Source organism: Chaetodon auriga, chromosome 3 (assembly GCF_051107435.1).
Source record: "Chaetodon auriga isolate fChaAug3 chromosome 3, fChaAug3.hap1, whole genome shotgun sequence".
Taxonomy (NCBI): Eukaryota; Metazoa; Chordata; class Actinopteri; order Chaetodontiformes; family Chaetodontidae; genus Chaetodon; species Chaetodon auriga.
Genome location: NC_135076.1, coordinates 29687963 through 29705462, shown reverse-complemented (window position 1 = coordinate 29705462; position 17500 = coordinate 29687963). Strand labels below are relative to the sequence as shown.

Sequence of the window (17500 nt, the reverse complement as noted above, 5' to 3'; positions counted from 1 at the left end):
TTGGAGGATTTCTGCAACTCTGCATCATCTTCAATGACAGGATCCAACTTCACCACCTGCCAACACACACACACACACACACACACACACACACACACACACACACACACACACAGATCATCAGTATTGAGCATCTGATATGGACAGCATCAGTGAAATGTGTTAAACTGTGTGGTCTCACCAGAACTTGGTACTGTGGTCCCAGAGCCGCCTCCCATTTAGCCCTCAGCTCTGCATCTGTAGCTGTGCGCACACGCACACACACATGCATGCATGCACACGCACACACACACACACACACACACACACACACACACACACACACACACACACACACACACACACACACACACACAGATCAGTCTGTGTGAGCAGTGGAACAGATGTAAAATTACAGTCGGGCCATCAAACCACAGCAGCCTCCTGCAGTCCTGTAACATCACTGTTAATGATGCAGATGAACAAGTCGTCCTGCAGCAAAGTCTGATGGGACGTCTCGTCTTTGTCAGACGACATCATATGTTACGGTGCTGACAGGTGATGGCTTCATTGTTCCTCTTTCCTCTCGCTGATGTTCAGTTTTCAGGAGAAGGTTATATTTAAACGTCGTTACCTGAAAGAAGAACTGCAGAAATGTGATCTCCCGTCATCATTTCAGACACAAAGACTCTCACACACGAGACGTTGTGGAGGAGCGGTCAACTGACGGAGCAGAGAAGTCGAGAAAATGGAGGTCCAAGTTGAAAAAATTTAACTTTATGCAAATTGGTGCAAACTAAAACCGCGGGCTGTGAAAAACACACAGACTGTAAATGAAGTGGGACCTCGGGCCAGCAGGCCAGCAGTCCACTGCTCTGTCATATGCAAATCTGAAGCACAGCCGCCACAGACGCGTCTGGATGTCTTTCCAAACTATCAGAGATTCATATTCGGACGTGAGGCAGAGCAGAAATAGCTGCATGAAATGTGTGTTTTCACGTTTCCATCGTCAAACCTCCGCTTGAGAAAAGAGCCGAGCCACGAAACCACGGAGCGCCTCCCGACGACTGCTGTCTGGATGAAGTCTGAGCGGCTCGGCCGACTGCTCTGTCACAAACCAACAAACAACAAGGCGAACTGAGAAGACCAAAACATGACACAGAGGGGGAGCAGGACGCTTTGAGAGCCGATGACACCAACACTGAAAGCTGACCAAGTGCTCGCTCGCAGCACTGCAACTGAAAACTCCCCTGCAGCCCCAAAATCACTTTCCCCATAGACCTCCATTCTAAAAGAGCCGTCTGTGTAACTGCAGGCTGGACACAGCAAACGTGGTCAGTTTTTACTCTGTTTTTGGATTCGTAAAACTTTGAGCGGAACAGTGGAAAGTCTACGGGCCGAGCGGGACGAGCACGGCCTGGAACTTCGTCCTGTTGGTCTGCTGCCTCCAAGATTACAGCAAGCACGACACAGCGCTCTTTGGCACAAAGTCACATGACCTGTGGGACAAAGTGATGCGTTGTTTATTTACACCAACAAGGTAAGCAGGTTTTCCTGCTGTGTTTACTGTGGTGCACCTGTGCTGCAGCCGGGTTAAACAGGAGCGCTCGTACTGGCAGCCATGTGTTCAGTGTGTCACACAGCTGGTGGTGCTGCAGCAGCGTGAGAAGAGAACCTGTGTTGTAGTTCAGACTAACGCTCACCTCGCTGGAGCTCAGCGGTTAGGAGCAAACAGCTAAATGAGTGTGATGTAAACGTGCAGTAGGCCGCTTCAGCTGTGGAGAAGGTGAAGCTGCGTCTGTGTTTAATGCATTTGCACACACAGAAACGTCTGAGCTACAAGACGCTCCTAAATCACAGGAGGATAAATGGCTTTTCCACAGCGGAGCGACTGCAGCAGCTCGAGCATGAAGCCTGGACGCTCGCAGCAGATTCCGCAGCGACTCTGTGAGAGCGGCCTGCTGGACGTCTCCAGGCTGCTCTCTGACCCCTCAGGCTGCTTCCAGGGAGGAAACCTTCACTGCTGAGCTCAAGAAAAACACCACCAAATTCTCACAAATCTCCTCACATGTTGAGGTGTTGTGCAGCAGGTCTGGCGGTGTTACAACAGCAGCCTCTGATTAAATTAGCATTGCTAACCTCGGCCTTCACAGAGCAATTAATCTGCAGCGTTTGGCTGAATAAACAGGGTAATACATCGCTGCGAGGCTGTCAGACAGCGCGGACACTTTACATCTGTTGGCTGGGAGCAGGCAGGCGGCGTGCTAAGTGTTAGCGTGGCGTTTTGGCCACTTAGCAAAGCTAATGAGGAATAAAAAGAGAGGAAATAATTCAGAGAAGAGTGCTGTTAGAAGCCTGCGCTGACACGTCTGCAGGAGCTCTCCGTGAAGGCGTTTCACTCTCTGCTTTCTACATTCACATGCTCAGAGTTCGAGCTCACACAGCCTGTTTCACATGACTCTACATGCATCTATCGGTCAGTCTTTCCAGGAAACTGCTGATTTGTTTCTGTTTTTTCTAGTAAATAATGTAAATAAGCCTGTAAAAATGAGAAACACTGTGTAGAGCTGTAACTGCGTGTGGCAGTGAATCTGCTTCACACCAGACGCAGCATGTAGCAGCTGTGCCGTGACATGTGGGGTCGTACTCTTATGTGTTCATCTGTGTCGCGCTTTCCTGATGAACACATGAACACAGCAGTGAGATTTGTCCACAGGGACAGTTCAGTCCAAGTCTGAATCAATCACTTCCTTCATCATCACCCTGCTGTGGATTGTCCTCCTCCTCAGAGGTTAAACCCTGTAAATGTCCAGTGAACCCCTGAGCCTTCCTCTAGCGCCACCCTCAGGACAAACTGTGCAGGCTTCACTCCACCAAGACATGAATCAGCAGTGTGTCCTTTCATGTCCTGGAGAAAATATGACCAGCTCATACTCTGAGTGTGTGTGTGCGTGTGTACGTGTGTGTGTGTGTGTGTGTGTGTGTGTGTGCGTACGTGTGTGTGCACGTGTGTGTGTGTGCATGTGTGTGCGCGTGTGTGCGCGTGTGTGCGCGCTCACCTCTTGTTTGCTGTGCTGTGTTGGAGTATGTAGTTTCGAGTTTTGGTGTCATAAAACCAAACCCAGACGAGCGAGTCTTGACCTCCAACGATCTCCTCAATGACACACGAGACGACTCCCTCTCCACTGAGACACACACACACACACACACACACACACACACACACACACACACACACACACACACAAAGAGAAGACGTCAGGACGTTCATGTCTCTCTCGTGTGGACGTCTTACAGTCCGTCTGAAAGTTTGCTCGTCTTTTGAACTTTAAATCCCGGCGGTGGCCCACGTTCTGGGTACGCGGTGCTCTGACCTTTGACCTCCTGGCGATCTATAAAACTGAAGTTTATTTTCCTGTCAGGCTCATCATAACTCATCATAAGTCTCTGGAGATAAGGGAGCCACAGAAACGAGCAGAATGTAAGAGGCTGGAAAGTTGAGGCTGCAGGCTGAACTCAGCTGGTTTCCAGTTCTCTGTGTTTTCTCGGTAATGAAATAAAAGACGTCTGGAGGAGATAAGAGCCCCGCGCTCCTCTTCTTCTTTAAAAATCACTTGTTTCTCTCTGGCCTGGAGGCTGACCGGTGCAGGCCGCCGGCCGATCGCGAGACAAAAAAATGACCCTGAACCGAGAGAATTAATCTCCGCGGACGCCGGCGGAGGAGGGATCGAGGCTTTCTGTGCAGAGTTTGGGAAAATTACACCGAGTTGTAAACAAATTTGTCATCTTAATCTGGGTGAGAGGACAGAGGCAGAGAGGCCTCAGACAGGAAATAGGAAGCAAAGCTCTGATAAGTTAACTCCTCTCTCAGCAGCAGATTACTGTTTCTATACAATACGAAGCCACAGAAAGCCACTTCACAGCGTTTGGGCCGAAAACGGGAACATCTGCATGAGACTGAAGGGTCGAGTGCAAAGGGCCTAAAAAAGAGGACCGTTAATGCTGACTGTCATATTAAAGGACATCGTCTGTCTTACAGCTCTGTTGTTTTTGATTTCTCGTCTTCACGCTCGGAGCTTTGAATCGCCTTTTTCTGCGATAATAAAGATGAACTCCTTCCAGGTCTGAGTGGCTCTTTGCTGCGTGCTGCAGCGGAGGACAGCAGTGTCCATCAGCGCCTGCACACCTGTTCACGTCAAGTCGTTAGCGCTGTCCAAAGGTCTGTATGTCTGTCTACACGCATCTGTCCCGCTGTCTGTCTACCTTTATCCAAGGATCTCTCCAGAGCTCTGGGCTTCTTCCTGACCACAGAGAGAACGACGGTCTGACCCGTCCTCTTCATCACCTCCAGAACCTCCTGATTGGTCAGACCGTGGACACTGACACCGTCCAACTGTTGAGACAGACAGGAGGACAGAGAAAGACAGGCAGAGACAAGGAGACAGTGAACAGCTGATTAGGTATGAAAAGAACACACACACACACACACACACACACACACACACACACAGCTCTTACAGCAATCAGTCGGTCGTGGATTCGGATGTTTCCGCTCTGATCTGCTGCGCTGCCTGGAACCACGTGTTTCACAAACACACCGACTGCATCTGAACAGGACGGAGACACGGAGACACAGAGAGACAGAAACAGAGACAGAGACACAGAGACACATAGACAGAGAGACAGAGACACAGAGACAGAGACACAGAGAGACAGAGACACAGAGACACAGAGACACAGAGAGACAGAGACACAGAGACACAGAGACACAGAGACAGAGACACAGAGAGACAGAGACAGAGAGACACATAGACAGAGAGACAGAGACACAGAGACACAGAGACAGAGACACAGAGACACAGAGACACATAGACAGAGAGACAGAGACACAGAGAGACAGAGACAGAGACACAGAGACACAGAGAGACAGAGACAGAGAGACACATAGACAGAGAGACAGAGACACAGAGAGACAGAGACAGAGACACAGAGACACAGAGACACATAGACAGAGAGACAGAGACACAGAGACAGAGACACAGAGACACAGAGACAGAGACAGAGACAGAAAGTAAAGGCCCTGAAAAACATCTGATTGTTTATCAAAAACAGTGATGAATAAATGTTCCACAGACATTTCTTAACATCCTGTTCTGATTCTAACAAGCACTGAAAAACACAAAAGACCTTCACAGTAAAAGCCCTACAGCTGTTTCAAAATAAAGCCCTACAGCTGCTTCAAAATAAAAGCCCTACAGCTGCTTCAAAATAAAGCCCTACAGCTGCTTCAAAATAAAAGCCCTACAGCTGCTTCAAAATAAAAGCCCTACAGTTGTGTCTGGTCCGGTAGCAACCCCCCTCTTGACTCCAGGCACTGTAAAGCTTTTATTGTGAAGGTGCAGGTACACCAGGAACATCTCTGAGCTGGAATGAAATGCTCAGTGTCGGTGACTTACTGCTCCAGAAAAGTTCAATGTGGGACTTGGCAGAAACAGGAGAGGTGATTTTGTGCTGCTCGCGGTGTTTGCCGTGTATTTCGCTGCATTCTGTGGTGTTTGAGCTGCTCTTTCCTGGCCTACCTTGGCTGGTCAGAGGGTTGTAGCCGATGATGGAGATGCCGAGGCTCTGGCCGTCCTTCTTGGTTAGAGGAACCTCGTGGATCTCATATCCCTCCAGGTTGGGCTGAAACCAAACAAGCACACACACGAGTTCATACATTCAGGCTGCGACTGTGCAGGTCCACCGGCAGCAGCACATGAAGCACAAAGAGGAAACAAACGAGTTCACAGGTCTGTTCAACAGGCGTCCATCTCTGAGCTCAGACATCATTTATGTCTAATGACTCACCGTCTTGCTGATCCGGCGCTGCAGGGGCACGGCCGGGGGTCGGGGGGGTAGGGAGGAGACGGGGGCGGAGTCTGGAGGTGGTGGGGGAGGTGGCGCTGTTGACCTCTGACCCTGGAGATCCCTGGCGATCAGCATGGTCACATGACTCCCACACCCCTGAAGCACCTTGACAACTTGGTCGCTGGTTAGGCCGCTGGTGGGCGTCGTCCCGATGCAAAGGATGTGGTCACCTGTGCGGAGACGCCCGTCCTGAGTGGGAGAGGGGGGGGTGCATGAGAGCCAATCAGTGGAAATATTCTCAAACAGTGACCCAGGTCTCTATTTAGCTCAGCTGCAGAGAGAAGCAGGCCTTTAACACCGAAGGTCCTTACATCTAATATCCACTGTCAGCGAAAAGCAACACTTCCTGCACTGATTTTTCAGAATAAAAGCCTCACTGCCGCCTCACCCTTCAGGTCACATCATCACTCCAGTGTTCAGGCCTCTGCGCTGGCTTCATCTATAATATCTCAACAGATGCATCCAGGTGGTGATTTGTTCATATTTAAAAGGGTGGATGGTGCAATGGGAGCACCACCTGACCCCACACACACCCACGTACCCCCCCAGCCTTGGTCTGGGGTGTGTGTTCAGCACAGACGCCACAGACGGACGCTGACCTCAGTCTTCATTCTGAGCTTTCCAGAACTGCTCGGTTGTGATGAACTAATGTTACACAAACGCAGCGTTTGTGTGAATGTTGTTGTAATGACGCTCTGAAGAGTTCAGCTGGTTTGTTTGCAGCGCTCTGGTTCAGGCCGGCAGTGAGTGAGTGAGGGGGTGAGTGAGTGAGTGAGTGAGTGAGGGGGTGAGTGAGTGAGTGAGGGGGTGGGTGAGTGAGTGAGTGAGTGAGGGGGTGAGTGAGTGAGTGAGGGAGGGGGTGGGTGGGTGAGTGAGTGAGTGAGTGAGGGAGTGAGTGAGTGAGGGGGTGAGTGAGTGAGTGAGGGGGTGAGTGAGTGAGTGAGTGAGTGAGTGAGTGAGTGAGGGGGTGAGTGAGTGAGTGAGGGGGTGGGTGAGTGAGTGAGTGAGTGAGTGAGTGAGGGGGTGAGTGAGGGGGTGGGTGAGTGAGTGAGTGAGTGAGGGGGTGGGTGAGTGAGTGAGTGAGTGAGTGAGGGGGTGAGTGAGTGAGTGAGTGAGTGAGTGAGTGAGGGGGTGAGTGAGTGAGTGAGTGAGTGAGGGGGTGAGTGAATGAATGAGTGAGTGAATGAGGGGTGAGTGAGTGAGTGAGTGAGTGAGTGAGTATGAATGAGTGAGTGAGTGAGTGAGTGAGTGAGTGAGTGAGTGAGTGAGTGAGAGAATGAATGAATGAGTGAGTGAATGAATGAGTGAATGAACACCTCTGCTGTTCTGTGGACATTCAACATGTGAGACATCAAAGCGTCTCCAGTCATTCAGTCCCTGCAGCTCGTGTTGGTCCAGCTTTAATCAGGCTGAGCTGAACAAACACCTGAATACCTGCATTTACCTGCATCACTGAGAACTTACAGTCATTCCATTCAGCCAGAGATGCTTCTGCAGTTTTCTGTCCTCACTTGTCACAGCTGATTAAACTGTGATTTCAGCTGCGAGGTGTCAGCAGGTGAGTGCTGCGCAGGCTCGTCTGGGTGGTTAAAAACGTCACCGTGTCGAAGCTTTTTCCTCTTCTCTGCAGAGAAATTAATCTTGTCCAATTAATCTAATTGATCTAATTAATCCACTTACAAGGCGATAATTCCTCCTCCAGCCCTGCTGCTGCTGGCTGTCTGTTCTGTTGCTCCGCTCGCGCTTTATTAACTCGCATTTATGCAGAAAATGTCCGCTGAGCTTTAATTTCTGCTCTGACAGCGCAGCTTTCTACAGGCTCAGCTGATCCACTGAGGCAGCCGGGCTTCAGTGCCTTGCTCAAGGGCTCTCTGCTAGCAGGAGTGGAGGGAAAGGAAGGACGCATTAATGTTTCCACACATCTGCCTGGACAGACGGATGACGGTGCAGATGGGGATCACTACAAAGCAAAGAACGGACGGGTGGAGAGGCCTGCTCGTCCTCCTCCACACCGTCCATCAGCTTCAGACGGATTTCTTTCCTTCCAGGAAGCCGCTGGTCTCTGAAACTTGCTGCATATGTGGAATAATCCCTCAACCTGAACGTGACAGTTTCAGTTCTAACTATACGTCACTGTTTCAGCAAAGTTTCACACATTAATCCATTTCAACAGAAACAAAACGGCCACTGCTGAAACTGTCGAGCTGACCTGAAGAGAAATCTGTCTGCGGACGAGAGGAAACCAGAGGCGACGGTTAAACACTTCTTTTAAATAAACAGTGAAGCTAATGTCCAGTTAGCAGCTCAGTTAGCTCGTTCGCTCTCTGACAGGTGAAAAACCAGATGAGTGAACATGCTCCTGACGAGCATGTCTGCTTTCATGCTTTCCATCGTTTGCTCTTTGAATGACGCCACCTCGTTGCGTCTCTTCTTCTGTGGTGGTTTACTGGCACCGACCGGAGAATTAGCTCCAGCTGCCGTCTATCTCGGGTGCTTAGCTTCTCAGATTTGGATCATAACAGTGGGTGGAAACACAGATTCAGCAGCATTTTCTTTTGAGACTTTCTGTCAACTTGAGATAAACTTGCAAACTAACCATCAGGAGTCATCAGTGTACAGGCGACGCGCTGCAGTCCAGATCAGACGCCACGCCGTTTGTCAAGCTAAGCTAACGTCCTGCTTCTCAATCACTAACACTAGGACATGAGGCTCATCAGCTGACCGGCTTACCTTGTCCGCCACGCTGCTCGGGACGATCGTCCTGACCACCACCCCGGTCGTCTTCCCTCCCACGATGCCGAAGCCCAAACCAGATCCATCGTTCACCAGCTCGATTTCCTCCACGTGGCCCCACTGATCCTTCGGCACAGGACGGAGGATGCAGACATGAGCGAACAGGTGAATCAAGAGGTGTGACAGGTGTGACAGGTGTGACTGATGTCTGTCCAGCAGTTAGTTTTATATTTTTCTTTCACTTGTTTTCCTGTTTTTTTATCATCATTTCTTCAGTATTCACATTCATCTGTTTTTTGTGTCACTCATCTTCTGCTTTTTAAAGAACTCAAGTTTTGGTCTTCGGGGTCAGAGTACAGGTAAAACCTCTCGGCTCGATTTTTCTGCCTTTGGTGCATCAACTGATAACAGTTTCTAACAATCGACACGTTTCACATTCATCCATCAACCTTCATTAAATTCATTTCAGGAAACAAAATTCACTTGATTCAAAGCTAATTTCTGTTACAGATCAAAGTGATCCAGTTATTTCTTCAGCAGATCAAACCGGATTCATGGATGAATGAAGTCAAACATGTTTGTGTGCAGCAGTCAGAGCTGCTGCACACAAACATGTTTGACAGGTCGTCTGTCCTGAGGTGAAAGGTCGTCAAACTGGAGCTCAACAGGTAATTAAGCTGAGAGCGTTTCCTCCTCTGACACCAGCTGCTGACCAATGAGAGGCTGCTGCACACTCACGCGCACACACGCACGCGCACACACACGCACGCACACACATGCACACACAGAGGAGACTTTCCTTTCCATTTCCTGTCTGCAGCTCCTCTCTGTTAACAGCAAAATGCCAAAAATAATAGTAATGAGTCATAGAAGCATGAAGGCGACGTCACCAACATGTGGTGCTGAATACCTGAAACGTGTCACAGAAGATCACAAACTGCCACACTCTGAAAACTCACCATCCATTCACGATCGTCCTGGTTTCACCTTTGATCAGAGAGCCCCAGAGTTTCATTGAGACTAAGTTTTGCTCCGGTTTTGTTTTTGGCCGAAAGGAGAAAACTAAGGGACGAGTGAGAAGCAGAGATGCATGCTGGGAGAAAAGGCCTGAGCAGGAAGTGGGGAACTGCTGAGGCTGGCCATGTGACCTGGATGACTGAGAGGAGTTCACAGAGGAGTTTCACGCAGTTGTTCTTCAGTTCATCTCCTGTTCGTTGAGGCGGTTTTAAAAGCCCCTTCAGGTTTCTTTAATCACACAATCTGTTCGTTTTTATCTCTGTTCTTTCTGCTTTCCGTCATTTTTAAGAGCGTCGTAAATTAACTCTAAACTCCAGAACGCGTTCGCTGACACGTCATCATATCGGACCCGTTGATTTACATCTGTCTTTATGAGCGACGTTACAGCGACGGTCCAGCAGGAGGAGGAGGAGGAGCTGGACGGAGCGTCAGCGGCGTGGTGGTCAGAGACGGCTGAATGGCGCCAACAGAGGAGTCTTCAGCAGACAGGACAGTTAGCCAGGCCAACAGCAATGAAACCCAGCAGAGTTGTGCTTTTCAAGCCCGCGGCTCCATTAAACATGACCTCGATAGAAACGGGGCATGAATAAAACAAAAGCAGGAGGATCGCGGAGGCCTGGTATGCAGGACATGGCCCGGATCCAATGAGCCGGGAGGAGGAGGAGGAGGAGGAGGAGGAGGAGGAGGAGGAGGAGGGTAACAAACAAGAGGGACGGTGTAATTCTGTGTGATAATGACCCGACGATAGAGCAGAGCAGAGTGATTACGGGGAGACGAACCTGTGATCCTCGCTCACATTAACAGTCCAGAGCTGTCCACGCCGTCAGCGCAGCGTCCTCCTGACCCAAAGCTTTCCTCCGGCTACTCCAGATGTCAAAGTTCTCAAACATTTTCACGTCCTCTCATGTATTCAGTCCAATAACTCAGGCTCACATTAACATCTTCTGTAATTTGGGATTCTTCGGCTCTGTTCATAAGACATCTGTGCAGGAAATTGATCTTTCTGTTGCTCCTTATTTCTCCTCAAAGGGTCAAATGTTCGTTTTCTTTCTCCTTCTTCTCCTTTTCTTTCGCCGACAAATATCAGCATTTACAGACAAGAAGTCCAAGTCATGAAAGAGAGGCAGAGATGAGGGAAGAGGAGCAGTCACAAAGACTCCAACACCCACAATGCTCGGCGTGAGAACAGAGGTGGCTGTCAGCAGCTTCTGGTCCGAGCTGCACTCCTCTGAGCTCCGCAGAGCTCGGCCGAGGAGACTCCGCTTTAATTCAAGGCAATTAAAGAGAGCACGAGATTCACCTGGCCTCAGGTAAAGTTATCTGACCTTTGACCCTCCATCTCAGCTCACATCTGAGCTTCATAATTCCATCATGTCCTGTTTCTGTCCGTCTCCCCACGTCTGTCCGTCCTCCCTCTCTCCCGCCTCGCTGCCAGTCTTTGACTCGCCCGTCATGTCGACATTCATTGATCGCGCCTGCACAGACTTAAATACATATTGTCAGGAGCGAAGCTGCAAGTGGAGCACTAACGTGATTTCCTGTCGGCTTTAAGGTCATAAAAACGAGCCCAGTCAATGTCAGCAGACTCACAGCTCCCCATAAACAGGAGGTCTCACTCTGATCCAGAGGCGTGGCCTCAAAGTGACCTCCACTCATGATTGACGTCCTCTGGTTTTGAGTGACAGCCAAGCTGCTGTGTGTGTGTGTGTGTGTGTGTGTGTGTGTGTGTGTGTGGCTGAACACACAGTACAGCATGAGGCTGATTTCACTGATGATCAGGTCTCTACAGTCCTGCTGGTCCAGGATGAGAGGACCGGACACCTGCAGCTCAGCGTGCACCAGGTGACGCTCGTCCTGAGCGTCCCGCGGGGATCAGGGAGTTTGTGAACACGGACACTTTAACAATCTGGACAATATAATTTGAAATACATTAAATACTTCAGATTGATTTTTTTACCCTGAAATGGATGCTAAAGATTTGGAAACGACCTCATTTCATGATCTAAGCTTGTTTTCCTGTTTCTCTCAAACAACGGACAATAAAACTTTAGTGTCAGACAGAAAGACCCATCTGGAGTTATACTGCACGCTTTTATTCCAGCTTTAAGGATCCGCTGCGAACTCAGCTGAGTAAGCCGACGGCCTCTGCAGCAGCAGCAGCACTGATCAGAGAGGAAGTCTAGCAGAAACGGCTCAGGATCCCACAAACAAGTCAAATCTGAGTCCAAAGTAAAAATCACTTCTCTGAGTGTCTCACTCGATACGACCACCAGGTCCTCGAAACCTTCGGATTGATTTATACTGACTTTCAAATGAAAGGAACAGTTCAGTGTTTTGAGAAATGTGCATGTTGTTGGGGTGAAGACATAGTTAGCCTAGCTTAGCATAAAGACTAGAAGCAGGGGGAAACAGCTAGCCCGGTTCATCAGCAAACAACCTTTAAAGCTCACTGATGGGCACAATGTGTTTTAGTCTCATCCAATCACAGACAGAGTTGGTTCCAGAGCGTTCTTACCGTGTTGATGGCGGCGGCAGGTCGGGGTGATGCGTTGAGTGGGCGGTCCCTGGCCACCACCAGCTCCACGGTCTCTCCGGGCTGCTGCAGGAGGGTCAGGGCCTGCTGCTGGCTGATGCCCGGCTCCAGAGGGCTGCCGTTTATCACCAGGATCTGGTCTCTCTCCTGGAGACGCCCATCCCTGCAGCCGCGACACAACATCAGTCAGGACTCAAGAACATGGCGCAGACCGAAGTCTTCTGCAGAATCCACTGACCGTCTCCACGTTGGAGCTGCAAACCCATCAGCTAGCTCCACACAGCAGCTGCTGAATGCTAATAGCAGAAAATGAACACTGTGTCCAGTTTTGCTGATTATCAGGTTTCTTCTTTTACTCGAGTATTGATTAAAGGCTTGATCCAGAGTTTCTGCATGTTTTTGCATTCAAATGATGAATCACATGTATGTTATGTTACAGCAGACTCAGCCTGAACGATTAATTACTTTCATATCAAAAGCGATTCGTTGCTGGTTGCAGCTTTAATTCTGGCCCTGAGCTGCTTCCTTCTGTCGAGCAGAAAAGAGCTCAAACACGGAAACTTTGGCAGAAATTAGAGCAGACGCGACTTCCAGTGTGTTACTGTGATTCATGTCAAACTGCATTTCAGCTCCATTTATCAGGCTTCAGGCGTCAGAAGTCTGAATGCAACGTGTGGTATGAAAGACTTCATTACCCACAATTCCACAGACCCGACAGAGGCAGCACTAAGTCTGTGCTGTTGTTGGTCGTGTGTGTTCACTCAAGCTAACGATTTGTGTCTCACGACGGCCTGGATGGAAGCTGTGGACAGAGACCTTGAGTCCATAGGACTTCTGGACAGACGCTGACTTTGACTGATGTCGCAGTGACAGGAGCTGCGTCTGTCTCTGACTGAGGACACAAAGCTGTGACAGCGAACCTGTGAGCGATGCCTCCAGGCTGGACGTGTTTGACGAAGACGCCCTGACTGCTGCTTCCTGCTGGATTCAGACCGACGACGCTGAAGCCAAGACCTCCGGACAGAGGACGAGTCAGGCTGAGCAGCTCTGTGTGACGGCCCTGCAGGGACAGACAGAGACAGAGACGGAGAGAGACAGACGGAGACAGACGGAGACACAGAGAGAGAGACAGACAGAGACAGAGAGACACAGAGACAGAGAGACACAGAGAGACAGACAGAGACAGAGAGACACAGAGACAGAGAGACACAGAGAGACAGACAGAGACAGAGAGACACAGAGACAGAGAGACACAGAGAGACAGACAGAGACAGAGAGACACAGAGACAGACGGAGACACAGAGAGACAGACAGAGACAGACGGAGACAGAGACAGACAGAGACAGAGAGACACAGAGACAGACAGAGACACAGACAGACAGACAGAGACAGAGACAGACAGAGACAGAGAGACACAGAGACAGAGGGACACAGAGACAGACGGAGACACAGACAGACAGACAGAGACAGAGAGACAGAGACACGGATGCAGACAGACAAACAAACGTACGTACGTATGTACACACACACACACACACACACAGTTTAGGTGTTTATTCACGTGTTTCTATTCATGCTGTGCGTCTGCAGGTGGTTTGTGTGTTCGTGTTGGCTCCGCCCACCTTGGCGGTGGCGAGGATCCATTTCTGAAGGAGGTCAGGTGAGGGTGGAGTCTGAAGGGTGGACGGAGTCGAGCCATTGGTCAGCATGGAGGAGGAGGCGGACAGGGTGGGCGGGGCTGAGCTGCTGGCTGGATTCGCGGCGCTCATGATCAGCTGACCCTTTCTGGAGAAACTGAACTCGCTGCAGGCGTCAGGAGGCATACTGCTGAGCTACAGAGGAGCAGGAGGAGCAGGAGGAGCAGGAGGAGAGGCTGGTCACACAGGAGCATGTTTTGTAGACGTGGTTTGGAGCTGAGAGTTATTAAACTCCAGAATCTTCCATAAAAGTAGAAATGAGCCCATTAAACACAGACGTCAACATCTGGAGTCTAAACACTTTATTAACTGTACCAACATAAACACACGCAAACAAGCCTCTGACACATCCAGGGTTGAAATGAGGGCGGCCGGACCTGAAAACCTCCCTCAGCTCTGATTGGCTGCTGGAAGCCTCAGGAAGTCCTGGTTCGACCTCTCTGTCTGACTGATCAGCTGATCACATCAACACTGACACGCCTGACACAAACTGATATCAGCATCCGACGTGAGACGAGACGAGAGAGAAATCCAAGAGCGAGGGACGGAGGGACGGAGGGACACAGGGACATGGGGACACAGGGGGACGGAGGGACAGAGAGAAAGAGGGACAGGGGGACAGAGGGACACAGAGGGACAAAGAGGGACAAAGGGATGGAGGGATGGAGGGACACAGGAGGACAGAGGGACAGAGGGACGGAGGGACACAGGGGGACGGAGGGACAGAGGGAAAGAGGGACACAGAGGGACACAGAGGAACGAAGGGATGGAGGGACAGAGGGATGGAGGGACGGAGGGACACAGGGGGACAGAGGGACATGGGGACACAGGGGGACAGAGGGACACAGGAACAGAGGGAAAGAGGGATGGAGGGACAGGGGGACAGAGGGAAAGAGGGACACAGAGGGACAAAGAGGGACAAAGGGATGGAGGGACAGAGGGACACAGAGGGACAAAGGGAAGGAGGGACAGAGCGATGGAGGGATGGAGGGACACAGGAGGACAGAGGGACAGAGGGACGGAGGGACACAGGGGGACGGAGGGAAAGAGGGACAGGGGGACAGAGGGAAAGAGGGACACAGAGGGACACAGAGGGACGAAGGGATGGAGGGACAGAGGGATGGAGGGACGGAGGGACACAGGGGGACAGAGGGAAAGAGGGACAGAGGGACACGGGGACACAGGGGGACAGAGGGACAGAGGAACAGAGGGAAAGAGGGACGGAGGGACACGGGGACAAAGGGGGACAGAGGGATGGAGGGACAGAGGAACAGAGGGAAAGAGGGACAGAGGGATGGAGGGGAAACGGGGGACAGAGGGACAGGGGGGCACAGGGGGACAGAGGGAATGAGGGACACAGAGGGACACCAAGGGACAGAGGAACAGAGGGACACAGAGGGACACAGGGACGGAGGGACAGGGGAACAGAGGGAAAGAGGGATGGAGGAAAAGAGGGACAGAGGGATGGAGGGACACGGGGGACAGAGGGACAGGGGGACACGGGGGACACGGGGGACAGAGGGAACGAGGGACACAGAGGGACACCAAGGGACAGAGGAACAGAGGGAACGAGGGACACAGAGGGACACCAAGGGACAGAGGAACAGAGGGACACAGAGGGACACAGAGGGACAGAGGGACAGAGGGACAGGGGAACAGAGGGAAAGAGGGACGGAGGGGGACAGAGGGACTGAGGGAAAGAGGGACAGAAGGACACAGAGGGACAGAGGAACAGAGGGACGGGGGACACAGGGGGACAGGGGGACAGACGGACGGAGGGACAGACAGGCGCTCTTAAATGCAAGGACGCTGTGGACAATAAAGACAGACATGGAGGATGAAAATGAAGGCCGGGGTGAGTGGGGAGGAGAGAGGGAGAGAAAATCAATAGATTCCTCTGCAGACTCTCTCCCTCCGAACAGGTAATGTATTAATGACCTTTACACTCACATTGTGGAAACTTATCAGTCTGCGGCTTATTTAGGCCCGGCTGACGGAGCAGGATCCCGAGCCATTTCATCAATACCGCCTCGACAAGGCCGTTACTCAAACCAAGACACTAGATATTAAAGCTTGATAGATCCGCAGAGAGCCGGGGAGGCGGGAGGGAAAATAAATAAAGAAAGAGGGAGAAGTCCCCGCTTCATACACCCTCCGCCGGCTTCCACCGACGCATTCATAGACTCAGCTCTGACCTTCGCAGCACTTAGAATATGAAGCCCAGCATCAGTTATTGCCATTATCTTAATTTGGCCTGCAGATTGTTTATTGTAAAGGCTCGACGTCAGTGCGAGCTGGAGCTGAATACAGATGGCGATGCGGAGGCGATTCAGTGTCCCCGCTCAGCCCCGCCGACGGGTCACGGCGCTGGACGGGAGGCGGCGGCGTGCTGAGACCCGATAGGCTGTCGACACCTGGGCGGAGTCACACATGTCAGTTCAGATGAGAGACGTTCAGTCGTCTGCAGAGCTGACGAGCGTTACAGGAGGAGCAGAGGAGGAGCAGAGGAGGAGCAGAGGAGGAGAAGCTCCGTCAGCTCACCACAGGCCTCATCTCTGAGGACGCTGCGGCGGCTGGAAGCATGAGCTCCTAGACGTTCCTAATATTCTGTCCACCTCGTCTAAACCTGCCATCTGTCAGTTTTCACTGTGATTTGTAAAACACACAGAAACGCTCACCATGAACACGAAACGAGGACGTTCAGACCAAACCCAGAGCTCTGAAGGTTTGATGTGTCTCTGCTTCACTCTGAGCCTGACTCATAAATCTGCTGAGAGTTCAACGCTGCAGAGAGCACGAAGGAAACGCCTTCATCACTCTGACACCAGCGAGAACAGGAGCAAACGCACAGAAGTTTAGTGCACTTGGCTGATAATACTTTCACTTTAAGGTTTGGAATACAGGACTTTTACTTAAAACAGAGTATTTTCACGCAGTACTTCCTCCAGCACTGTGTGATTGTACCAGAAGTTTACTCATTCATGAGTCTCTGAGCTCTTCATGAAGATGTTCTGAGCCGCTGTGAGAGCTTTGATTGACAGCTGCAGGTTCAACCTGTGATCTGGTTTCTGAGCCGCTTCCTGGACCACGTTCAGACTCAGTCAGAGCTGCCTCTCACCTGGTTCCGGAGCTGTTTGATGGAGTGCTGCAGGGTCAGGATGTGGTTGAACAGTGGACTCTGCAGGGTCTCCTTCAGGTTCCCCATGTGGTCACTGTGGGTCCACTCCTCCCTCTGGACCAGTTTGGCCTGCAGACGCTCCACAGCTCCCAATACCTGCTGGCGCTCCGCTGTGGACACTGAGGACAAAACACGGGACACATTCATGACAGAAGTAAGAACACCTGAGAACACCTGCAGCTGCAGCACTGAGCTTCTGAACAGCTGAGAGGACTTACCTGTGGGGACATTTTCAAACATGGCCGTCCCTCGCTCGCTGCCTGTCGCTCCGGATCAATCTGACAACCAAGAACATTCATTAGCTCACATTCATTTCATGGCTCCCATGTTAAATTCAGTATAATGTCCTCCTCTTTTAAGGTGAAACTCCTGCAGGAAGTGTTGCTGGACAGCAGCTGCAGGTTCAAACAGGAGCAGAAACGCAGAAAAACTGGAATTAGTCAAAGCCTGAAGGCA

At 51.0% G+C, this 17500-nt stretch overlaps 1 protein-coding gene across 4 annotated transcripts in view; it reads right to left on the bottom strand.

Moving 5' to 3' along the window:
• The window catches only part of patj (PATJ crumbs cell polarity complex component), an 88224-nt gene that overhangs the window by 67738 nt on the left and 2986 nt on the right, over window positions 1-17500 (bottom strand). For 3 of the 4 annotated variants that reach the window (XM_076726801.1, XM_076726804.1, XM_076726803.1), the window contains exons 1-13: window positions 17263-17485; window positions 16985-17163; window positions 13792-14001; window positions 13090-13229; window positions 12152-12332; window positions 8617-8745; window positions 5827-6075; window positions 5559-5661; window positions 4498-4586; window positions 4243-4372; window positions 3039-3164; window positions 182-243; window positions 1-56 (exon numbers count right to left, since the gene is read on the bottom strand). The exon at window positions 1-56 is cut by the window's left edge and continues 1 nt beyond it. In XM_076726801.1, coding sequence (XP_076582916.1) covers window positions 1-56; window positions 182-243; window positions 3039-3164; window positions 4243-4372; window positions 4498-4586; window positions 5559-5661; window positions 5827-6075; window positions 8617-8745; window positions 12152-12332; window positions 13090-13229; window positions 13792-14001; window positions 16985-17163; window positions 17263-17284 — 1676 coding nt within the window. In that variant the 5' untranslated portion in view covers window positions 17285-17485. Of the gene's footprint in view, window positions 57-181; window positions 244-3038; window positions 3165-4242; window positions 4373-4497; window positions 4587-5558; window positions 5662-5826; window positions 6076-8616; window positions 8746-12151; window positions 12333-13089; window positions 13230-13791; window positions 14002-16984; window positions 17164-17262; window positions 17486-17500 lie in introns of those variants that run through there. The other variant, XM_076726802.1, reaches the window with a different exon arrangement.